The 24576-nt window shown below is 35.5% G+C and overlaps 2 protein-coding genes across 7 annotated transcripts; both read left to right on the forward strand.

Annotated features, from left to right (window-relative positions):
* Positions 1–10033: 10033 nt before the first annotated feature.
* On the forward strand, positions 10034–13855 carry LOC18050504 (receptor-like protein 9DC3). Of its 4 annotated transcripts, none has more exons than XM_024191049.1 (3): positions 10034–12530; positions 12642–13229; positions 13534–13855. In XM_024191049.1, the coding sequence occupies exons 1-2, from the start codon at positions 10051–10053 to the stop codon at positions 13219–13221; spliced, it is 3060 nt and encodes a 1019-aa protein (XP_024046817.1). In that variant the 5' UTR covers positions 10034–10050; the 3' UTR covers positions 13222–13229; positions 13534–13855. The 4 variants fall into 4 exon arrangements, with proteins under 4 accessions (XP_024046817.1, XP_024046816.1, XP_024046819.1 ...); XM_024191048.1 differs by having other exon boundaries at positions 10034–11924; positions 11997–13229; XM_024191051.1 differs by having other exon boundaries at positions 10034–10624; positions 10919–13229.
* Positions 13856–18407: 4552 nt separating this feature from the next.
* Positions 18408–24490, forward strand: LOC18050505. Of its 3 annotated transcripts, none has more exons than XM_024191208.1 (13): positions 18408–18672; positions 19406–19533; positions 19713–19795; positions 19943–20069; positions 20818–20881; positions 22569–22666; positions 22765–22849; positions 23062–23185; positions 23356–23457; positions 23598–23662; positions 23837–23918; positions 23999–24078; positions 24175–24490. In XM_024191208.1, exons 1-13 carry the CDS (start codon positions 18449–18451, stop codon positions 24230–24232), a joined length of 1320 nt encoding a protein of 439 aa, XP_024046976.1. In that variant the 5' UTR covers positions 18408–18448; the 3' UTR covers positions 24233–24490. The 3 variants fall into 3 exon arrangements, with proteins under 3 accessions (XP_024046976.1, XP_006446194.1, XP_024046977.1); XM_006446131.2 differs by having other exon boundaries at positions 19436–19533; positions 24175–24489; XM_024191209.1 differs by having other exon boundaries at positions 18591–18672; positions 19313–19533; positions 24175–24488.
* The last annotated feature ends 86 nt before the right edge of the window (positions 24491–24576 follow it).

Genomic DNA, 24576 nt, shown 5'->3' on the forward strand with positions numbered 1-24576 from the left:
AATTCTCGGATAGGAACGCACGTCCTGCCAACTGTCGTTGACTGGGTCTCCTCGCCTCGACCTTTAGCAGGAATGACCTTATGCCTCTAACGGGAGTTCGGCCTCGCGAATGGCATATTCGTGGATGAGCAGAATATTTCTACTCCTATTCCCCTGCTACTTGGCTCTTACAGGACACACGTGCTCGCAGAACTCTGCCACCAAACACCTGCTCATCACGTCTGGTCTCCTCGATATATTTCCCTCGAACATATCTCTCACCCTAAGCCTCTCAAAATCGTGAATCAAGTGCTACTGCTGATCAGCCTTGAGCCATCTTTTATAGCTCTATTTTGTCCAGCTGTTAGTAGTAACAAACTTAACTAACTCTGGCCCCACCAACGCTGACTCAGTTTGCCACTTAACCACTTAACCTCTTAACAGAATTAACTAACTTACCTTCACAGATGCCATACCTTAACAGCAGTCCCCACATACGGCGCGGCCCATGATTCCACTTATAACACGTTCTCAAGATAATTGATTAGGTGTAAAAAGAAAATGGTTTGAATAATTAAAAAAACATTGGTCCAAAATCTCTAACCTTTTATGATCCTTGTTCAAACGGCCCAGTACGTGCCACGTCAACATGTGCAAACTCATCCACGTCACCAGCCTCAGCGCTCTCGCCACATCATCACTCGATGATCATTTGGATTAAGAAAAACAGTTGAATTGGGTCTCGTCAGTCATCACAGAGGCCGAGCACAAAAGACAAAGAGAAACTGAAATGGCGCGAGCTTTGCTTTATTTGAATCGCACAGCCACGACCATAATAGTTATGTTGATTGATGTGGTTTGACTTTCGTATGTTATTATTTAAATCCCCTAATATGTTAAAATTTAAAAAACTGTAAAACTTGTTTAAAGTAACATAAATATAAAAATTACTCTACTCAACATCTCAACCATAAATTATATAAATAACTAAATATAAATACAAAGTTAAAAACCATGTCTCATTCCTTTAAAAAACACACAATTTAATTCCATAATCTAAGCAAAGAGTTCATCAATTTAACAAATAAAATAAAAACACACAACTCAATACCACAATTTAGACCAGGAGTTCATTAGTTCATTGGTTTAACAAAGAGTTCATCAATTTTTTTTTAAATTGTTAAATGAGAGAGTTGGGTTACATAAAGCCCAAACCCTAACCCAAATTTAATTAAACTTTTATTTTTTAAACTTGAGTTCGATTTTTGACCCTCAAATTCAAGTCAAAGCCCTAAAAATTCGAGTCGGGCCAATCCGGTCAAAAATCGGGTCGAGCTTTTTTGCCATCTTTATCCAAGACATTGTGGAATTGGGCTGCTCAAATTGTTATTCCTGAAATTAATAAACATCAAACCGATACAATTAACTAAATATGGTGCCAATGATCCTTCTAGGTGATTGTCATTCAGCGTAAGCATACAAATTGCCACCTTTTTTGCATATGATTGTGGGATTCTACCACGAAGATTGTTCATTCTAATATTTAAGTACCCCATTGTAAAGTTTCCAAGGCACGACTGAAGCTATTATTTGGACATAGAGATGGCCACTCGCCAATGCGAGTATGTTTTAGAAGGGCACGTAGCATGGTGTGCACACAAATTAACAAATTAGATAGGGCTGAGAATTTTAAGTATGTGGCCCTTAAAATCATGTCCTTCTCTAAATGCAACAATGGGCAATATCAAATAATCGTGACTCAATTAATTGTAGCAATAATGATGTAGGAGATTATATGAGCTTAATTTGGGTGTACTTCTTTGGTTTTACAAGTTGAATTTGAATGTGTAATATTACTGTTCTGAAACTCAATAAGATAATTGATTGGGTGTAAAAAGAAAATAGATTGAATAATTGAATTAACTTCTGTCCAAAATCTCTGACCTTACATGATCCTTGTTCAAATGACCCAGTACGTGCCACGTCTACATGTGAAAACTCATCCACGTCACCAGCATCAATATTCTCGCCACGTCTATCACTCAACAGGTTACCAGTGATGATAATTTGGATAAGAAAAATTGTTGAATTGAGAGCCTTCACTCTTCACAGAGAAACCAAAAAAGCGCGAGCTTTGCTTCACTTAAATAGCACAGCCACGGCCTTAGTGGCCAGGGCTACATCCTACAAGTGCTACTACAGAGACAGTTCTTGATGGAGCTCAGTTTCAAATGAAGAACCAAAACACCCGCGTTTTGGTACTTGGAGTTACGGGTCGGGTCGTGGGATCCACTGCTGTTTCTCTCTACAAACTCTGCCCCAACCTTCAGATTGTAGTTGGCTCTCGAAATAGGTCAAATCATCAATGTCCTTTTCTTTCTTCTGTTTGGTTTCCGAAAAAATGCAAGAAATAAAGGAGGGAAATTTTTAAAGCTTTGTTATTTTATGTTATTTTTATGTTTACTATGTTTCTTTGGTTCTTTTAAAATTTAATTTCAAGGTGATGGCTAAGGGTAAACTGCAATGCTTTTACATGATTCCAAAAGCACATTTCTAAACAGCCACTCAACTACAAGCAATTGTCATGTCCTGTAATTGTAGATTAAGGCTACATTTGGTAGTGGTATTGTGCGGTCGAGGCTTTTTAAGGCACATCTACTTTTAAATGAGAGCTACTGTGAAATCAAAATTTTAGTTATAAAATAAAAGTTTATAGTGTTTGGTAATTTTTTTTAAATAATAATTTTGATAAAAATAGTAAACCTAACATAGGTTAGGCAATTGTGAATAAATTTGCTTTAATTGTCAAACTGTGGTTATACTATTTACCAAATATTTGAGAGTGCCTAAACAAGCCATTATAAAATTACCAATTATACAAAAAATTGTAATTCTCTCTCTTTTTGGTTTTCATAAGCATTCGAAAGGCAATAATATCTTTTTTTTTTTTTTATTGATATGCTTTGACCACGGTATGTTATTATTTTAGAATGTCGTCAAACATGTTAGTTCTTGGATGGAACTATAGAGTTGTGAATTCAAATACTTATGGCTAGAATGTTTCCTAATTTAGAGTGTTGCTGAGAAAATTCTGCATACTGGCAGGGAAAAAAGTGCCACAGTGGTCTCTACACTGAGGAAGAATTCTGCATTTGCTGAAGTTAACGTTGACAATGAAGGCTCATTATAAATGGCTTTAATGTTGTGTTTACTTTCTGAAGTGGGAGTAAGGAGTGTGGATTCCTCCCACTCTAATGTTTACTTCAACATTTTAAGGTAGGATGGGGAGTGGGAGTGAGACTCCAATGTTCCACTCCCACCTCTTCCTTTTCTACCCTCTTTTTATTAAATTTAATATAATTAAATTTAATAAATTAATTCCACTCCCACCTCTTCCTTTTCTACCCTCTTTTTATTATATTTAATATAATTATATTTAATAAATTAAAATAAATAATATTATATTTATTTAAATAATATTATTATATTTAACTAAATAATAATTTGTATTGATTCTAAGTTAAAATTATTAAAAATAATATTATTATATTAATAGAGAATTAATAATATTAATATAAACTATCTTTATTTGAAAATATAATACTATTATATTTATTTAAAAATAATAGTATTATATTTATTTAAAAATAATAGTATTATATTTATTTAATATTAATAATTAATAGTAATAAATAGTTTATTCTAAGAAAATATTAATTTCATACTATCTTAATAGTAAAAATGTTTTATTTATATTGCCCTTATCAATAATTTTTAATATACATACTTAAAATTAAAATTAATAAAAAAATGTGATGTACAGAATTAAGAATATTAAGAATTATTATAATTTTACAAATATAATAAAATAAATATTTACTCATCAAATATATATTTTTAATAACTTTGTAATTAAAAACTATAATTCTTTAAATAAAGGTAAAATTATAATTTGAAACTATTTACTCACGATTCAAGATAAAGTAAACACATAAATTAGATTCTTATTTCCATTTCATGCTTCCATTCTGATGTAAGTAAACAACCTGCTCTCACTCCTACTCCACACTCTCAATCCTAAGATTTCCACTTTTCAGGATTCTTACTTCAATATAAAATGTAAACATTACCAAAGAAGTGTGATCATTCCTCTCATACTAGATGTATCTTCTGTTACTCCGCATCAATAATTCTTTTTCTTCTAGGGTCGAAGTAAAGGAATTTTTTCAGGACAGATATTTCGTTATTGACAATATTTTAATGATGTTTTAGTCTGTAGTTGAAATGCTGCAACTTTGCTTCTGCAGATGTGGATCTTGTGGTTCATGCAGCAGAGCCTTTTCAACAGGCACCGAAATGCACTGTATTGGAATTTGCCATGGAAACCAAGGTGAGGAAAGGTAAATGTTGTGTTTGATTCTCTCTTTTCCAAGTCCAGTTTTCTACGTTTTATATATGTGATGATTGAAGCATGTATACAACTTTACTATGTAACCGAGATGTCATCTTATGTGTTCTTTTTGTGTCTCCTAACAGACAGCATACATTAATGTTTGTGACGATACCAGTAACTCTCAGCCCGCAAAGTCCTTCAAGGTTAAAGCAATAACTACAAACATTCCAGCCATAACTTCTGAAGGAATCTATCCAGGAGTAAGCAATGGTGATTTTATGAACATTCTTGTCCTGCAATCTGCACTTCTAGTGCAGAAAATTAAATATATGACGTGAAGTGAAGAGTATGGATGGATAGAGCACAAATTCTGCAATTGAAACATGTACAGCCTACAAATTCTTGCTTTAGAGCTAGAACATCATTGTTGGTGAACGCATAGGCCTGGCTCCAAAGCTCTTATATATTATGGACAGGATCCAGCGTGCTTGTGTTCATATTCATGATTTTTGCCACTGGAAGACCTCAGTGTTTTGTAAAGATGATTGAACGGAAGCAATCTAAGAAGGTCATGAGGAGGGTGCATCCACTGCTCCAAGCTATTTGTAGATTGCACGCTGATTTTTATATATTCTGAACTACTATTTGAACTGCATAATAATGTGACGTGTTTTTTGTACAGGAATTTTAGACTTATGGAAGGTAGCATTGGAAGTGAAGCAATCCTCCTGGTGCCAAACTTGCCTTGCTTTATTTCCATATCTTTAGAATATTTTACCACTTATATTTTATTGGTAATTAAATTTATAAAAATTTTGAGGGAAAAAATGATTCGAAAAATTATTGATGTAGGAAATGGCGTGGGCTGATCACTTTGATTTAGTGCATCTTTGGGCTATGAAATGTTGAATTTGGGCGTACTTGGAAGCCTGCAACAGGATGAACAACATTCATTGTCATTGTCCTTGTTGCCCATGATACTATTGACAAATTTCAATGTTTCTGGACTGAATATCGCATTTCAATTTACTTAATTTCCAGCACCTTAGGAATCTTCTATGATTTTTCTTTTTATTTTTATTTTATAAGAAATACATATTCTTACTCTAATTTCCAGTATTTTTCTAATAATGGTTAGAATCTGCTGCGTTCGTAGATTAGGCATTAACAGGCTATAAAACCTCATGGCTAAACAATTTTTATCAATTAAACATATTATTCAGAAACTTTATTTCTTCTTTTCGTCTCACTTTAGAAATATTTATAAGCCCAACGAATTTGCCCGTTTAACAAATTGTTCTTTGTATGCGCCATTGGGAAAATCAAATAATATTTAGAGGCTAACTTCAATGTCTTCTTGCATATAATTGTAAGATTTGTGCATTTAATATGTCATTTGAAGTACGCAATGAGATGGATAAAAATCTTTTCCTTCTCGTGATGTATGCGAGACTTTTTGCCAAATTCCAATGCCTTCTTGCATTAAAATTGGGACACATTATTTTGTATTAAAACGAATTTGCCAGTTTAACACACTGTTGTCGTGTACTAATCAAATAACTTTATTTGATTCGCTATTCGATCATAAGGGATGTAGGTGTTATAACATATATATGGATACCGTCTATTCCTCTACCTTGTATAAAACAATAATAATAACAACAACTGGAGTCTAAGCGGCTGCCACATCACCATTTCTCTTATCTATATATTGTTTGAGCTTTAATTTGGACAGGTTAGTGGAAATAGAATAATCAAAGTCTACTAAAAACGTCAAGAAAGGAAATGAGTAAAATACAAACATAGTCTATCAATGTTTAATGTTTAATGTAACGTTGCGTGTTGGCTGTATTAATAGAAATCCTCCGCATTTGCCAATAGGTTCGTAGCCCCTTGACAGCACTCATGCTCTCAAATCTTGAGAGCAATTAATTCGTGGGACTCACATTTTTCTGTCAATATAATTAGATATGGGTAGATTTTTTCTACTAATATAAATAGAGCATATATCCCTAACAAATTTACGAAATTATCCATCTGACTTTTAGGAAATTATACCATTTCAGGAATCAGGACCCAAAATTTCATTTGAATTTATTTTAAATTACAGCCCTGAGGAAACTTCTAAGATTTATACTTTTATTTTCATAACAAAATCTTAAGCTACTTCCGTTTGTTGCGTTTTTAATTAATTTCAGTTTACACCTTAAACTTTGCCGAATTTTTTTTTTCAGCTTAAGAGAGCATATTAACGCCTACATAAAAGAAGCTATATACCATTACAAATAGAGTAATATTAGTACAAAATTAATTCAAACTAGAGAAAAATATCACATATTTAGTGAGCCTTACTTAGGAAAAGGGTTTAAGATCTATATCGAGTATTGATCAAGCAATTTCAGCATAGAGATTACACACATAAATAGTAAACAATTAAGAGTAAATGGAAGGTCTAGCAACTAACTGGAATTTTACAAAACCAGTGGCAAATGCACCAATAAACTAGACTCTAGAACAAGATTACGAGGAAAAAAGTAGAAAGTTAGAAAAATTAGAGATAATAGGTAATAATCCCAGTAGAAAAGATAATAAAGAAGTATATAAATTAAAAATAATTAACCCAAATACAACAACAAAAACAAATAATTTAGTTTATAATTTAGAAGACTTGGTGCTCTGACTCTAAAGGTGTTCTATTTAATTAGATTCCCCTCTAGTGGTGTGATTAAAAGATATGGATAGAAAAGGTTATTTTAACTTATGAGGTGGACTTGACTAAAGTGTTCATTAATGACATGACGTTGAGAAAGAATGTAACACCTTAGGCGAATCCCACATCGACAAAGCACGGGAGAGATGTTGGGTTTATAAGGGGTGATCCACACCTTAATTGGCAAGACGCGTTTTGGGGTGTATAGGCGCCCCAAGAACAAATCCGTGCGGACCTTGTTAAGACCCAAAGCGGACAATATCTTGCCAGGTCTGGGTTGGGTCACGACATTATGGTATCAGAGTGGCTCCGCGTGTCCTCTTGAGCGATGGTGGGGCAAACCTCAGCGAGGACGCTGAGTCCTCAAGGGGGGGTGTATGTAACACCTTAGGCGAATCCCACATCGGCAAAGCACGAGAGAGATGTTGGGTTTATAAGGGGTGATACACACCTTAATTGGCAAGACGCGTTTTGGGGTGTATGGGCGCCCCATGAACAAATCCGTGCGGGCCTTGTTAAGACTCAAAGCGGACAATATCTTGCCAGGTCTGGTTTGGGTCTTGACATTATGGTATCAGAGCGGCTCCGCGTGTCCTCTTGAGCGATGGCGGGACAATCCTCAGCGAGGACGCTGAGTCCGCAAGGGGGGTGTATGTAACACCTTAGGCGAATCCTACATCGGCAAAGCACGGGAGAGATGTTGGGTTTATAAGGGGTGATCCACACCTTAATTGGCAAGACGCGTTTTGGGGTGTATGGGCGCCCCAAGAACAAATCCGTTCGGGCCTTGTTAAGACCCGAAGCGGACAATATCTTGCCAGGTCGGGGTTGGGTCATGACATTATGGTATCAGAGCGGTTCCACGTGTCCTCTTGAGCGATGGCGGGGCAAACCTCAGCAAGGACGCTGAGTCCCCAAAGGGGGTGTATGTAACATCCTAGGCGAATCCCACATCGGCCATACACCCTAAAACGCGTCTTGTCAATTAAGATGTGTATCACTCCTTATAAACCCAGCATCTTTCCCGTGCTTTGCCGATGTGGGATTCGCCTAGGGTGTTACATACACCCCCCCTTGGGGACTCAGCGTCCTCGTTGAGGTTTGCCCCACCATCGAGGTTTACCCAACAATTTGCTCAAGAGTTTTTTGTTTTTATATGCCACAATACTTGCCTAATTTATGTATTGTTCATGGAGTAGATAACCAACTGATATGTTTCATATTCTTACATTTGATTTACAAAAATCACAGCCCTGATTAAATTGAAATTATGCTTATAATCAGCATCTATAGTCTATAGAGAGAAAGAAAATGAGGGTCATATATAAGAAATCACTGATAGGATGTGTTCTCTTGATTAGGAATTTTAGACTTTTGGAAGCTAGTAGTGGAAGTCAAATAATGTCCAGGTACCAAAATATGTTTTGCTTTCATTTCCATTGCATAAGAACATGATACTACACACTTACATTTTGATGGTTAACTTGATCAAAATTTTCAGGAAAAAAAATTATTTTAAAAATAATTTTGACGTAGGAAATGATTTGGGGCGACATTCATTTGGTGCCATTTAGGCCACATTTTTTCAATTGGGCGTATGGTATATACTTTTCAAAGCTGGTAACAACATGAACAATGTTGTCCATTTGCCTTTGACTCTGATGTCCGTGGGGCATTAACAAGATGAAATTGTACAATTTCAGGACTCAAAATCGCATTTGAAGAATTGAAGTTATTTCAAATTCCAGCACTTCGGGAAACTTCTAAGATTTGTACTTTACTACTTTTATTTTCATAACCAATTCTTATTTTCTTAACACAATGTTGACCTCTGGGCTAATCAAGCATTTAACTTTCCTAATACAATTTATCACAAAACGATTATCCCTTTTCATATTTTAAGTTCAGTAATAAGAAAGAGGAGGCACCTTCCAAATGTATGCACCTTTTTTAGTTTTATCCCACAAAACTTTATCACAAAACAATGGCCTTTTTTAGTTTTCCAAATGCAAAACTTTATAACGTCTTTGGTGGACGTTATTCTTTTATACTAAATATATCTTTGAGTTAAACAGTTATTAAAACATTGGGGCTAGTTTTTCATTTAACTACAAAATTACTTTTTTTGAAACCCATAAAACTATTTTTAAGTAGTAAATTAGTTCTATCACGTCTTCAACTATTACCAAATTCTTATTCGAGTTCACCAGTTTAGTAGTAAATGTGTTATCTAAACAATCTCAAATGATGTATTAAATAAATATTTTGAGGAACAAGGCTCATTATGTCTCCTCCCATTAGTTGTATTTTTAATTTCTTTTTAAAAAATTCTCTCATAATCAATTAAAAAAAAATCAGCTACCCCAAAAAAAAAAAGCATTTAGCTTCGCGGCTGAACGGGGCTAATTTGTGTATTGTTTGACTGGTGAAACTCTTACCACATCGGCTCATATGTTGTTTTTAAATTGGAATAATGTATTAACAGAATAAAAATTTTCATAATCTAACAATTGATTTACAACAACCCGAGTCCTGATTAAATTCAAATAATAATTATAATCAACATCTATAGGAAAATTGAAAACGAGAATCATATGTAAAAAGAAATCATTTCGTATGCCCATTACCATATTATATTTGCACATTAGAAATTAATATAAAATAATAATTTAATAATTAATTTAATATAATTAATAATAAAGCAGTAATAAATTTAAACAATATTAATACAAAATTGATAAAGTATAATCTAACATTAAATACTATACAGAATTAAAGCAGAGGATGGAAAATCAAAATGAGTAGGATTCCACTTACCACCTAAATTCCAAAGCAAGACTTGGTGCCATAAGTCAATAAATATTATATTATTAATTAATTACACACCATATTCAACTTCTATAAATATTCATTATTTCTCTCTCTCTTCTTGTGATTTCATCATCCAGAAAAGAAAAAGAAAAAGAAAATGGGTTATATCACTCTGCCTTATCAACTTTTTATTTGCCTCCAGTTATTCCTCTTCTATTCTCAATGTTCAGCAATACTTTGCTCTCACGACCAAAGTTCTGCTTTACTCCAATTTAAGCAGCTCTTTTCCTTTAAAAAAGATTCTTCGTGGTTTTGTGATGGACGTCAACAATCTCGTCCAAAGATGATGTCTTGGAAAGAGGACGCTGATTGCTGCTCCTGGGATGGAGTAACATGTGATTCGGTGACGGGTCACGTGATTGGCCTCGACCTCAGTTGCAGTTGGCTTCACGGCAACATCCCTTCCAACAGTAGCCTTTCCTTGCTTCCTCGCCTCCGAAAGCTCAACCTAGCCTTCAATGATTTCAATTACTCTGAGATTTCCTCTGGTTTTACTGCTCAATTTCCGAGTTTGACAATCCTTAACCTCACTCGGAGCAATTTCACGGGGTCAATTCCTCCCTCACTAGGTAACAATATTACACAACTTGCTTACTTGGATCTCTCATCTAACAGTTTTAGTGGTCAGATTCCATCATCTTTTTCAAATCTTCAGCAGCTTCGTCATTTAGATCTTCGGTTCAATAGCTTTGTGGGTAAAATTCCTGCATCACTAGGTAACAATATTACACAACTTGCTTATTTGGATCTCTCATCTAATAGTTTTAGTGGTCAGATTCCATCATCTTTTTCAAATCTTCAACAGCTTCGTCATTTAGATCTTCAGTCCAATAGCTTTGTTGGTAAAATTCCTGCCTCACTAGGTAACAATATTACACTACTTGCTTATTTGGATCTATCATTTAACAGTTTTAGTGGTCAGATTCCATCATCTTTTTCAAATCTTCAGCAGCTTCGTCATTTAGATCTTCAGGACAATCACTTTGTTGGTGAAATTCTTGGGTCATTAGGTAACAATATTACACAGCTTGCTTATTTGGATCTATCATTTAACAGTTTTAGTGGTCACATTCCATCATCTTTTTCAAATCTTCAGCAGCTTCGTGATTTAGGTCTTGGGGGCAATAAATTTGTTGGTCAAATTCCGGATATGTTTACCAACCTAACCCAACTTTCTTCTTTAAACTTGGCAGATAATCAACTGATTGGCTCGATTCCAAGTTCAATCTTTGAACTTGTTAATTTGACTGAGATCTATCTTTCTTTTAACAATTTCAGTGGCAGCATTGAGCTTTACGATTTTGCAAAGCTCAAAAATCTTAAATATCTTATTCTTTCTAATATTAGTTTATCAGTTAGCACCAAATTAACAGTCAACTCGTCTTTCCCTAATCTTTGGGCGTTGGGTTTATCGGCTTGCAATATAAGTGAGTTTCCAGACATCCTGAAAACTCAACATCAGTTAGACTGGTTGGACCTTTCTGAAAACCAAATCCGTGGTAGGATTCCCAGTTGGATGTGGGATATAGGAGTACATACTTTGTTTCGCCTAGATCTTTCACGAAACTTCCTGACAAGCATAGACCATCTTCCGTGGAAAAATCTCGAATTTCTTACCCTTGATTCGAACCTACTTCAAGGATCACTTCCAAATCTACCACCTCACATGGTACAGCTTTCAATTTCCAACAATAGTTTGACCGGAGAGATTCCTTCATCATTTTGCAATTTGAGTTCCATTCAATATCTTTACTTATCCAACAATAGCTTGAGTGGACAAATTCCACAGTGTCTTGGAAACTCTACACTTGAAAATTTAGATCTCGGAATGAACAACTTCCAAGGTAGCATCCCACAGACATATGCAAAGGGCTGCAACTTGACTTATCTTCGGCTGAGTGGCAATCACTTGGAGGGACCATTACCGCCATCTTTGAGTAACTGTGTCAATTTGCAAGTTCTTGATGTTGGGAATAACAACTTGAGCGGCCCAATTCCAGAATGTCTTGGAAACTCAACACGTTTGTCATTTCTTGATGTTAGGAATAACAACTTGAGCGGCCCAATTCCAGAATGTCTTGGAAACTCAACAAGTTTGTCTTTTCTTGATGTTGGGAATAACAGCTTGAGCGGCCCAATTCCGGAATATCTTGGAAACTCAACACTTGAAGTCTTGGATATGAGAATGAACAAGTTCAGCGGCAGCCTCCCTCAAACATTTGGAAAAAGTTGTGTTTTGGTAAGTCTTAAACTTAATGGAAATCGGTTGGAAGGACCATTGCCTCCATCTTTGGTTAATTGTCGACATTTGGAAGTTATAGATGTTGGGAACAATCAGATTAATGAGACCTTTCCCCACTGGTTAGACGTTCTTCCCGAATTGCAAGTACTTACATTGCGTTCTAATAGATTTTGCGGTCCCATTGGTGATACCAAAACAAGAGTTCCTTTCCCCAAGTTGCGAATAATTGATCTCTCTTACAATCAATTCACCGGTGTTTTGCCAATATGGTATTTGAATGGTTTTAAAGCCATGATGCACAGGGATGACAATAGTATTGAAGTCAATTATATGAGGTCGTTGAATTATTCTTACTATGAATCAATATCTCTGACTATGAAAGGCAATGACATACAAATGGAGAGGATTTTAACCACTTTTGCAACTATTGATTTGTCAAGCAACAGATTTCAAGGGGAAATATCAGAAGTGTTGGGAAAGCTTAATTCACTCAAAAGTCTCAATATTTCTCACAACAACCTGACAGGTGGTATTCCATCGTCGCTAAGAAATCTAACAGAGCTTGAATCTCTAGACCTCTCTTCAAACAAGCTTGCTGGACGTATCCCAACACAACTGGCGAGTCTCAATTATCTTTCGGTGTTGAATCTTTCGAACAACCAGCTCGAGGGACCCATACCAGGAGGACCCCAATTTAATACATTTGGAATTGATTCCTATTCTGGTAACGTGGGGCTGTGTGGATTCCCATTATCAAAAATCTGCAGGATTGATGAGGCACCAGAACCAACAACACCAACAGGATTTATCGAAGGAGACGACGCTTCAAGCTGGTTTGATTGGAAGCTCGCTATGTTGGGTTACGCATCTGGAGTGGTGATCGGCTTGTCCATCGGATACATGGCATTTGTGACTGGAAGGCCACAATGGTTTGTAAGAATGATCGAAAGGCAGCAATCCAGGAAGCTGAGAAGGGTGATCAGACGAGGCAGAGCTGGTAGAAGAAGTTTGTTGGTGCATCTCTAAAGGCCCAGGTGAGTAATTATTAGTTTGTCTTTTGGAATTATAAGCTGGTTTCTACTGTTCTTTAAGTAGATAGCATGCTGATATTATCGTAATCTAACAGTTGACTTGCAAAAATCACAATCCTAATTAATTTCAAATTATGCTTATTATCAACATCTATAGTGAGAAACAAAATGAGGATAATGTATAAGAAAGAAAATTTTAACTGAATTATTGATGCGATTGTTTTTACTTTTATTGCCATTTCATTAGAACATGTCGTCACGGATGTACATTTTCATGGTAAAATGATTTGAAGTAATCTTGTTGCAGGAAATTGTGCGGGGTAACTTTGGTTTGTAATCATGTACTTCAAATTTGGGCGTAGAACGTGCTATTTCAAAGTTTGTGAGCAGACAACGTTGTTTGTCTTTGGCTCAGTGATATCAATTTAAAAACTCAGAGCTTAATTAATAACTCATATTTTATCTTGGGCCACGTACTTCAAATTTGGGCGTAGAACGTACTATTTCAAAGTTTATGAGCAGGAAACATTCTTTGCCAATCAATAACTCTATTAAGTGTGTGCATTGCTCTTCTTGGAGAAAATGTATTAAATGAAATCCCACACATCTACCAGTGGGCTTGTATAGCATTGACAGCACTCAAGTGTGTGTGTACATATATGATTCAGCAGAGTACTCCTAGTCTTATCAATAATTAATTGAAAAACATTATAATTAGATGAGATTACAAATATGATCAATGTTTAATAAAATCCATCATCAAAAAATGAAAAAGTCCTAATTAATGACTTTCATTTTTTGATCCTTCCAATGAGTGCACATATAGCCGTGGAAAAGAAGCTAAAGTATATAGTCTGCAATTTTACAAAACTGGCGACAAATCAATGCACCAACTAGACTCCAAAACAAGATGACGAGTTACATTTAGTAACAAGACTTGGTACTGTAAGTCTAAAAGTAGTATATTTATTATTACTAGTTTTTAAAAAAAGTGTTGTATTTAATTAGATTCCCCTGTTTTGGTGTGAGTTAAAGAGATGGCTACGATAAGTTTTTTATTCTTGTAAGTTGGACTTGAATAAAGTGCTCATTATTAATGGCTTTGAGAAAGAAAGACTTGTTCTATATATCCCTCTTAATTTGAACAATCTTTCTTCAGCAACTTCCAACCTTTTTTATCCTTGCCATGGGTTTCGTAGCCATGGAAAAGAAGTTAAAGTAGTTTGGAATTTTATTAAATTGGCCACAAATACATGCAACTTTCAACCTTTTTTATGGATTCCATTGGTTTCATAGCATGGAAAAGACGACAGACAACTAACATTTCTCTTATCTATATATCGTACGTGTTATAACATATATATGGATACCGCCTCCTCTACCTTGTATAAAACAATAATAACAACAACTGGAGTCTAGGCGGCTGCCACGTCACCATGCACAACAGACAACTAACATTTCTCTTATCTATATATCGTTTGACCTTTAATTTGGACTAGTTAGTGAAAATTAGAAAAACTCGAATAATCAAAGTCTACTAAAGACGACAAGAAAGGAAACGAGTAAAATACAAACATAGTCTATCAATGTTTAATGCTTAATGTAACGTTGCGTGTTGGTTGTATTAAAAGAAATCCTCATCATCTGCCAATAGGCTCGTAGCCCGTTGACAGCACTCATGCTCTCAAATCTTGAGAGCAATTAATTCGTGGGACGCACTTTGTTATATCCATATAAATAGAGCATATATCCCTAAAAAAAATTGAAATTATCCATCCGACTTTTAAATTATACCATTTTAGAGCTGATGAGTGACAAGGTGAACAACGTTACTCATTGCCTTTGAATATCCATCCGACTTTTAGGAAATTATACCATTTTAGGACCCAAAATTGCATTTGAATTTATTTTAAATTACAGCCCTGAGGAAACTTCTAAGATTTGTACTTTTATTTTCATAACAAAATCTTAAGCTACTTCCGTTTGTTGCGTTTTTAATTAATTTCAGCTTACACCTTAATCTTCTCTGAATTTCTTTTCTTTTTTTTACAAACTCGCCAATTGCGTTGCAATCAACCCAATAAGCTTGTTTGACCAGAGGTCTAAAGATTCAAGTCATGTTAGATTTTCCAACAATAATGGAGCGCCACCTATCAAGTTGTTGTGAGACATTTTGAGACACTTGAGTGAATTAAACTTTCCCACTACTTATGGAATTTCCCCTTGAAATTGATTGCTCAACAAATGAATTGACATGAAAATGGTTAGAATCATCTGTATTTATTGGTCTATTCCTTCCATGATCAAACTTATTGATTCATAGTAGGAGTTGAAATCTTTAAGCCTCATAAATTTTGCTTAATGATCAACACAATTGTTATCTCCATATATCAGGCTTTAAAATTATCAAGATACTGAATTGGCAAAACACGAGTCAGTTGATTGTGAGAGCGATCAATTATTTACAGCTTTGAAATAGGAACTCTTGTTTGGGTATGACCAATGGGACTGCAAATCAGTTAGGCCGTAATATAATTACTTGCAATTTAGGAAGAATTTCTAACCAATGAGAAGAGGTATCATTAACATGATTGTTCACAATATCAAAAACTTCCAAATGCTGATAGTTAACCAAAGATTGAGGCAATAGTCCTTCCAACTGATTGCTATTAAGGTTATAACTTAGGAAGTCACAACTTTTTGCAAACATTTGAGAAATGCTGCAAAGAGTTGTAATTTGAGAAATCTTTAACCTTAATGACAATCAATTAGAAGGACTATTACCTCTCTCTTTGGTTAACTGTTGGCATTTGAAAGTTTTTGATAGTAAAAATGATCATGTTATTAATATCTTTCTTTATTGGTTAGAAATTATTCATAAATTGTAAGTGCTTATATTACGATCTAACCAATTTCGTGATGCCATTGGTCATATTAAAACAAGAGTTCCCTTCCCCAAGTTGCGAATAATTGTTCTCTCTCAGAATTAACTCACTGGTGTTTTGCCAACTCAGTATCTTGAAAATTCTAAAGTCATAATGCGTAGGGATAACAATAACGTTGATTTCAACTCTTACTATGAATTAATAATTTTGACCATAGAAGGAACCGACCAACAAATGGAGAGGATTCTAATCATTTTCATGCCAATTGATTTGTCGAACAATCAATTTCGAGGAAAATTTTAGAAGTGGTGAGATAACTTAATTCACTTAAATGTCTTAACATTTTTCACAACAAGGTGACAAGTGGCATTCCATCATTGTTGGGAAATCTGTCAGAGCTTGAAACTTTTGACTTCTCCTCAAACAAGCTTATTGGGTTGATTCCAATGCAATTGGCGAGTCTGAAATTTCTTTTCTTGCTAAATTTTTTGTACAACCAGCTTGAGGGACATAAACCTCAAGGACCTCAATTAACTACACTTCCAAACGATTTTTATACTGTAAACTTGAGGTTGTGTGATTTTCATTATCACAAAGCTGTAACATTGAGACATTAGAACTATTACTAACAAGATTGAACAAAAGAGATAATAATTCGAGCTGGTTTGATTGGAAGTTCGCTAAGATGACCAATGAACCTGGTGGCCTATGGCAGGACACAGGTACAACACATGGCACAATACAGACAGAGTTTCAGTAGGGCACCAAAACGACACATGTCCATACAACACGATATGAGCACATTTTGATAGGGCACGTGGTACGGCATGACATGGCACGTACGAGGGTTGAGCTGGGCTGGATTAATAATTTTAGGTACATGTGCCTAACAAACACAGTATGATTAGAGATAGTATAAAACACAACACATGAAAAGGTCCGCAATAAGAACGTTTATCTGTTGGGCTAGCACACGGCTTGCAGACCATCAATAACATGTGGGCCAATACATATTTTAGTGATTTTTTTTTATGAAAGTAAAATTGAAATTTTATGATTTTACAAATAATTTAAATTTGAATCTTTTATATATTTCATTAGCATAGTTTTTTTAAAATTCATTTACTTCTTAGTTTAAAAAAAATACTCTAATTGTTTTGCATTTATAATTTACTAAATGAATAGATGATCATGATTTTAAAAAATAAAATTATAAATATCATGATTTCATAAATGTATGCATTAATGTGATTGTTGATACGAAAATATAGATCAGTAATAAGAGTTGAAAAAAAATTATTTACTTAGGGAACAAGTTGAGAGAGTTTGATGTACTCATAATTGCCATTATTGAGAGTGAAAAGCTTGATAATCGGAATTTTTTAAAACAATAAGCCATCAGGATTCACTTGGGGGTGTTATCGATGTAGACCCTCCGATACTTAAGCTAGAGATTAAAAATAACATGATAATAAATAAATAATAAAAGAGAAAAGAGAATAAGAGAATAAATATTGTCATACAATATACATATTCCGCATGTATCTTTATATATATACACACACAGACACACACCTTTGAGTGATGATCTCTTTATATAAGAGTGCTAATAATAAAAAGTGTTTAAATTTTAAATTATAAATACCATGTAAATATTGAATTAAAAAAATAAAATTATAAATACCATGTAAAAGCATTGCAGTTTCGTTGGCCATCGCCTTGAATTTAAATTTTAAAAGAGCCAAAGAAACATAGTAAATGTAAAAATAACATAAAATAACAAAGCTTGATCAAGTTTACTTCTTTATTTCTTGCATTTTCAAACTCTACTATTTTAGGGCTCAAAATCATTTTTCTATTCTGCATTTTATAAAACTAGAAATTAAAAATACAAAATTCTATGGGAATGTCATGTGATGCGTGGACACTGGGTAGATATTCACTGTTTATATCTCAGTGCTGTTTTCCTCACCCCTCATGAGTAAGCTTTGAATTAGGTATACCCAATTTGTCCAAGAGTTAGTGAGCCAATGATCACTCATTCACTCTAATTAGATATTTAGTGGATGAAAATTGATTGGACGTAAAAGAAAATGCACATGAATAATCGAAATAACTTTCAAGTCCAAAAAAGCTTTGACTTATTTGATGCTTGTTCAAATGGCTCAGTATGTGCCGCGTCAACATGTGAAAACTCATCCACGTCACCAGCCTCAGCGCTCTCGCCACGTCATCATTCAAGCGGTTGTAACTGATGATAATTTGGATAAGAAAAACAGTTGAATTGGGTCTCTTCACAAGTCACAACGGGAGAGCACCAAAGACAGAGAAACCAAAATGGCGCGAGCTTTGCCTCGTTTGAATAGCACGGCCACGGCCATAATGGCCAGTGCTACAAGTGCTACTAAAGAGACAGTTCTTGACGGAGCTCACTTTCAAATGAAGAACCGAAATGCCCGCGTTTTGGTACTTGGAGGTACGGGTCGGGTCGGTGGATCCACTGCTGTTGCTCTCTCGAAGCTCTGCCCCGACCTTCAGATTGTAGTTGGCTCTCGAAACAGGTTAAATAATTAATACCCTTTTCTTTCTTCTGTTTGGTCACCGAAAAAAAGCAAGAAATAAAGGAGGGAAAATTTTCAAGCTTTGTTCTTTTCTGTTTTTTTTTTTTTACGTTTACTATGTTTCTTTGGTTATTTTAAAATTTAAAATTCATGGTGATGGCTACTGGTAAACTGCAATGCTTTTACATGGTTCTGAAAGCACATTTCTAAACAGTCACTCAACTACAAGTGATTATCATGTCCCACAGTTGTAGATTAGGGCTCCAATTGGTAGTGATGTTGTGCGGTCGTGGCTTGTTAAGACATCTACTCTTAAATGAGAGCTCTAGTTATGAAATAAAAGTTCATAGTGTCTGGTAAATGCTACCTTTAAATAATCATTTCGACAAAAATAGTAAAGCTAATATAGGTCGGGCAATTGTGGGTAAAATCGTCATAATTTTCAAACTGTAATTGTGAGTGTTTACCAAATACTTTAAAGTTGTGATTAGATGGTAATAAAAAAGAGAACCTAAACAGTCCATAATAATATTGCCAATGATGCAAAATTTGTAATTCTGTCTCTTTTTGGTTTTCCTAAACATTCGAAAGGCTGTTTTTGTTGATTGATATGCTTTGACTGTGATATGTTAATATTTAGAATGCTGTCAACATGCTAGTTCTTGGATGGAACTATGGGGACATGGAGTTGTAAATTCAAATAGTTATGGCTGGAATATTTCCTAATTTACAGCGTCGCTGAGAAAATTTTGCATACCGGCAGGGAAAAAGGTGCTGCAATGGTCTCTACATTGGGGAAGAATTCTGAATTTGCTGAAGTTAACATTTACAATGAAGGCTCATTATTAATGGCTTTAAGAGGTGAGATCACTCCTCACTGACTAGATGTATCTTCTATTGTTCCACATCAATAATTCTTTTTCTTCTAGAGTCGAAGTAAAGGGATTTTTTTTTTTCTTTTGAAGCAGATATTTCGTTATTGACAATATTTTGATGATATTTTAGTCTGTATGTGAAATGCTGTAACTTTGCTTCGTCAGATGTGGATCTTGTGGTTCATGCAGCAGGACCTTTTCAACAGGCACCGAAATGCACTGTATTGGAAGCTGCCATAGAGACCAAGGTGAGGAAAGGTAAATGTTGTGTTTGAATATCTCTTTTCCAAGTCCAGTTTTCTATGTTTTGTATATGTGATAATTGAAGCATGTATACAACTTTACTATGTACCCAAGATGTAATCTTATGTGTTCTTTTTTGTGTCTCCTAACAGACAGCATACATTGATGTTTGTGACGATACCATCTACTCCCAGCGTGCAAAATCCTTCAAGGACAGAGCAATAGCTGCAAACATTCCAGCCATAACCACTGGAGGAATCTATCCAGGAGTGAGCAATGGTGCTTTTATGAACATGGACATTCTTGTCCTGCTATCCGCACTTCTAGCACTGTAAATTATACGATTAAGTGAAGAATATGGATAGAGTACTAATTCTTTAATTGAAACATGTGCAGACTACCAATTCTTGCTTTAGAGCTAAAACTTAATTGTTGGTAAACTCATAGACCTGGGTCCAAAGTTCTTATATATGGGTGCACATATTGGTTTGACAGATAGTTTTAGTGACTTTATATCATTAACTTGAGTATTGCAACTAAGATAAAGCTCAAAGCTTTCTTTGACAAAGTCTTCAAAATCTTGAGCTACTTGCACTACATAATGATTCTTTCAGATCTCCAAGGGCATATCTTGCCTGAATAGCCATTTTGCTTCTGCTGAAATAAGTATCAATATTAAACACTTTAGATGACACTTAATTAGGTAGGGCTCTTAAACTTGAGATGGTTTCTATTTTCATGCTTACATTCCAACTAAGCTGAATTATCTGATGCCCAGTCCCTGCTCTTTGGATCTGTTTATTTAATTTTGGATGTTGGGATTTTTGCTCAAGATGATGCAAAGCCTCCTCTACTTAGATTTAGGCAAGCTAAGTGAGAGCTCTGCTTGTGACACTCGTACAATCTATGAGATTACAGCAATTTTTAAAATTGGACTATGCTATGTCTTTTTTGAGGAGTGAAAAATTGTATCTGCTATTATGCTGCTTTTGGATCCTTATACTAACTGATATCTGTTACATGACAGTGATGGCAGCAGAGCTAGTTCGTGTTGCAAGAAATGAAAGCAAGGGAGAGCCGGAGAGGCTAAGGTACTATGTCCGGTAACTTTCCTATGGTAAAGTCGTAGAACAGTTACTTTGATGAAGTGATTTCAAGTTATCTCCTGCTCAGATTGGCAGTTTTTTCCCTTTTCATGTTTTGGTGAAATCTATCCACATTGACTAATTGATAGGGACTGTCAAGGAGAAAACATTGGCCTAATTATATAACCCATCAGTGCTAGGGATGGCAAAATCCGGGTCCGGGTCCGGGTTTGGCCTTTCCGGTTCCGGACCCGGATGAGAATTCGTCTTACCGGACCCGGCTAAAACCCGGATATTTTGAGTGCGGGTCCGGTACGGGTTAAACCCGGAAAAATCCGGGTTCCCGGATTCCGGGTTTTAAACCCGGATAATGTTTTTTGAACCTAATTTCTCAGTTGCTTTGAAAAATCCTTTATCAAACTTTTCTTACTAGAACCTGCAAGGAGTAAACGATGAAGTAATGAAAATTGAATAACTAAAGCCAGATTATTATCAACAAGATCACTCAACCAAAGCTTCTCGAATTCACAATATCACTCAACCAAAGCTTCTCGAATTCACAATCTTAAAAGAGAATTTTTTTTTTCAAGATCCCATTTATAGCCTTTACTTGTTCTGCAATTGCCTTGTTCATACTCCCATCAAATCACAACCAAATACCCTTCCAATAATCAGAACCTAAAATGAATGAAATCATGTTCTTGGGCCAACTTCTTGAAAATATCGTTGATGAAACTGCTTGCCCGTGGCCTTGCTGGAGATTGCAATATCGAGATGGAGCTGCTTCAGGATTGGTCTTCTTTGCATGCTTCTTCTTTTTCTCGACTGTGCTGCCTTCTTTGGTGATAACTGTCGGCGATTTGCTTCGGGCTTTGGCGGTGAGGATGAGGAACAAAGCATGATTCACGGTGATTTGATGAGGAAATATTTGGTTGGCTTTGGCGGCGCGGCTGTGAAACTGAAACTAGGGCAAGGCTGCTATTTTTTTTTCAATTGTTTCTATTTATAATAAAAAAATAATATAAAAATAAATACACCCGGGTCCGGGTTCCGGATTTGCGGGTTCACCCAAATCCGGATCCGGACCCGGAAACGTCCGGGTTTAGAAAATCACATCCGGATTCCGGATTTTATTTCGTCCGGTGCGGGTTAAACCCGGCCCGGATTATCCGGGTTCTTCCGGGTCCGGGCCGGGTCCGGGTTAAATTGACATCCCTAATCAGTACCAAGGGATGCTACAGTTGCTACTAAAGATTTTAAAATTCTGAAAATGTATCTAACTGTAATGACAAATTGAAATTCTTCTTTGAGTAATTTTCTTTGAGTCTCTGGAGTATTTCTGATTCCATAAGAGAATTACACAAGTGGGTAGGTATGCTGTAAATCCCATATAAAAATAATAAGAATACCAGACTTGTGTTTGTATACAAGATGTTGGCTCCTATACCAATGGCTTAAATTTTTGAGTTCAAGGTGGTGTCACTGGTATATATAGTCCTGGTGAGATATACACTCAAATTTTTGCACTAAACCCTTAAAAGATGTCAAAAAATCAGGTCACTTATTACAACAGAAAGAATTGGGAATCATAATCATTATGCTTGCATCACCTTATAAAATATATAATGGCTCCTTTTCTTCCTTTTCCTTTCTGCTGTAATTTACAATTTACATGAAAATATGCTCTTCTCAGATTCTCCTACTATACAGCAGGCACGGGTGGTGCTGGCCCAACAATATTAGCCACTAGTTTTTTACTTCTTGGAGAGGAAGTTGTTGCATATAATAAAGGTTCGTTCGAGAGCATATTGAAAATTATTTATGTCTGTTTTGTTTTAATTGGTCTACTGTTTATGTCGCCTGACTGTGACAATGCATAATCCAAGCAGGAGAGGAAATCACATTAGAGCCTTATAGTGGAATGCTCAGTGTTGACTTCGGGAAAGGGATTGGAAGGAAAGATGTCTTTCTGTTGTAAGTTCAGTGCTCTCTGAGCTAGCGAATTTTCTTGCCTATGTTTGGAGCTTATACCTATAATTAATCAGTTTCCATTATAATAATATCTCGGAATTCAGGCTTGCTTTATTGTGTTGCTTAAAATGAATGTAATTTTATCAATTAGATTTGGTGTGTCTGCTTGGTTTGCCTCCTTGTAACAATTCAACTGAACAGAATCTCATTTTTAGGAATTTACCAGAGGTGAGAAGTGCCCGTGAGGTCCTAGGAGTACCAACCGTCAGTGCTCGATTTGGAACTGCACCATTCTTCTGGAATTGGGGAATGGTAGCCATGCAAAGGCTTTTTCCTGCAGTAAGTTTTAACAACAATTTGTCTGGCTATAAAAGCCATTCCGTACACTGAACTGGCTGGATACCTATTATTAAGCACTAAGAAATAAACAGTGCACATCAATTTCAAATGAGAAACTCTTCTTTTAGCTCCTCTTGATAAGGATATGTTGTTTCGCATTAATCTTGCAGGAATATCTAAGAGACCGAAGCAAAGTCCAACAGTTAGTTCAATTGTTTGATCCTGTAGTTCGAGCGTTTGATGGGATTGCTGGAGAACGTGTATCAATGAGGGTGAGATATCTTCAATCCATCATTTTTATTATCTTGTGTTTGACCTTTCTCAATTTTAGTGGAGGGTATAAATCCACCTTGTGGTTCGTTACAAATATCTTCTATACATCACTTTGTCATTACCTTTTTTTTCCTGGCAGGTTGATTTAGAATGCACGGATGGACGGAATACAGTTGGTATATTTAGTCACAGGAGGCTCTCAGTGTAAGTCTTCTCATCTCGTTTTCTATATTTCATATCCAGTAATCTCACTGCATAAAACTCCGGTGAAATGTTCTACTTTTTTAATGATTCTTGCTAATTCGAAATAAATGCCAAAACATATTGTTGGATGCTTTAAACTGGATCTAATGTGCACAGAATTTTCTGATCTTTCAGATCTGTGGGAACAGCTATAGCTGCTTTTGTCCTTGCAGTTCTTGAGGGAGCCACGCAGCCAGGAGTATGGTTCCCCGAAGAGGTATGCAGAATGACTAGATGATTTAGCAACTCAAATATTACCGTTAACTGTTACACCATCTCATTGAATTTTTTGTGCAGCCTGAAGGAATTGCAATTGAGGCAAGGGAAGTTCTTCTCAAACGCGCTTCACAAGGAACAATAAATTTTGTAATGAACAAGTAATGATTCTGATCCCCAAATTGAACTCTGTTTTGTTCTTTTAGTCTTATTTCCAGTTTTTTGGTAGTCATGGCTTATTTTTCTCTTCTCAATAGGGCGCCATGGATGGTGGAAACAGAGCCGAAAGAGCTCGGATTAGGAATATACATATGAGAATGCTGGAAAGGAAGTTCTCTATCTGTACTTTAAGGTAGAAGTTCCAAGTATTGTTTGCCATGAATGTAACCTGTTGATAATAGTTTGTATACGTTTCCTATGATCCAGCTACAGAATTTTAGATATAGGGGAGTGGGGACCATTGAGAGTTCATTTTTCGGAGAAAATACACAAAGTTACATTACACCATTGATTATTTTATGTTTGATATTTTCAAAGAAGAAGGAGTTTATGGAATTGGCTCATGACGTGAGTCTCACGCTTGCACACAACACAAATCATATATTAAATTCTATAACAGGCTAGTTCATTATTAGTTTATTACCCCAGATCAATTAACT

The sequence above is a fragment of the Citrus clementina genome, unplaced genomic scaffold (assembly GCF_000493195.1).
Source record: "Citrus clementina cultivar Clemenules unplaced genomic scaffold, Citrus_clementina_v1.0 scaffold_2, whole genome shotgun sequence".
Taxonomy (NCBI): domain Eukaryota; kingdom Viridiplantae; phylum Streptophyta; class Magnoliopsida; order Sapindales; family Rutaceae; genus Citrus; species Citrus x clementina.

What these genes read in the sequence shown, in the direction of transcription:
- LOC18050505 (XM_024191208.1), top strand. Translation starts at nt 18,449, where the DNA reads ATGGCGCGAGCTTTGCCTCGTTTGAATAGCACGGCCACGGCCATAATG. An exon ending in AGTTGTTGCATATAATAAAG is followed by an intron (nt 22,667 to 22,764) that starts GTTCGTTCGAGA and finishes TAATCCAAGCAG; the next exon opens with GAGAGGAAATCACATTAGAG. An exon ending in AGGAAAGATGTCTTTCTGTT is followed by an intron (nt 22,850 to 23,061) that starts GTAAGTTCAGTG and finishes TCTCATTTTTAG; the next exon opens with GAATTTACCAGAGGTGAGAA.
- LOC18050504 (XM_006446129.2), top strand. Translation starts at nt 10,051, where the DNA reads ATGGGTTATATCACTCTGCCTTATCAACTTTTTATTTGCCTCCAGTTA.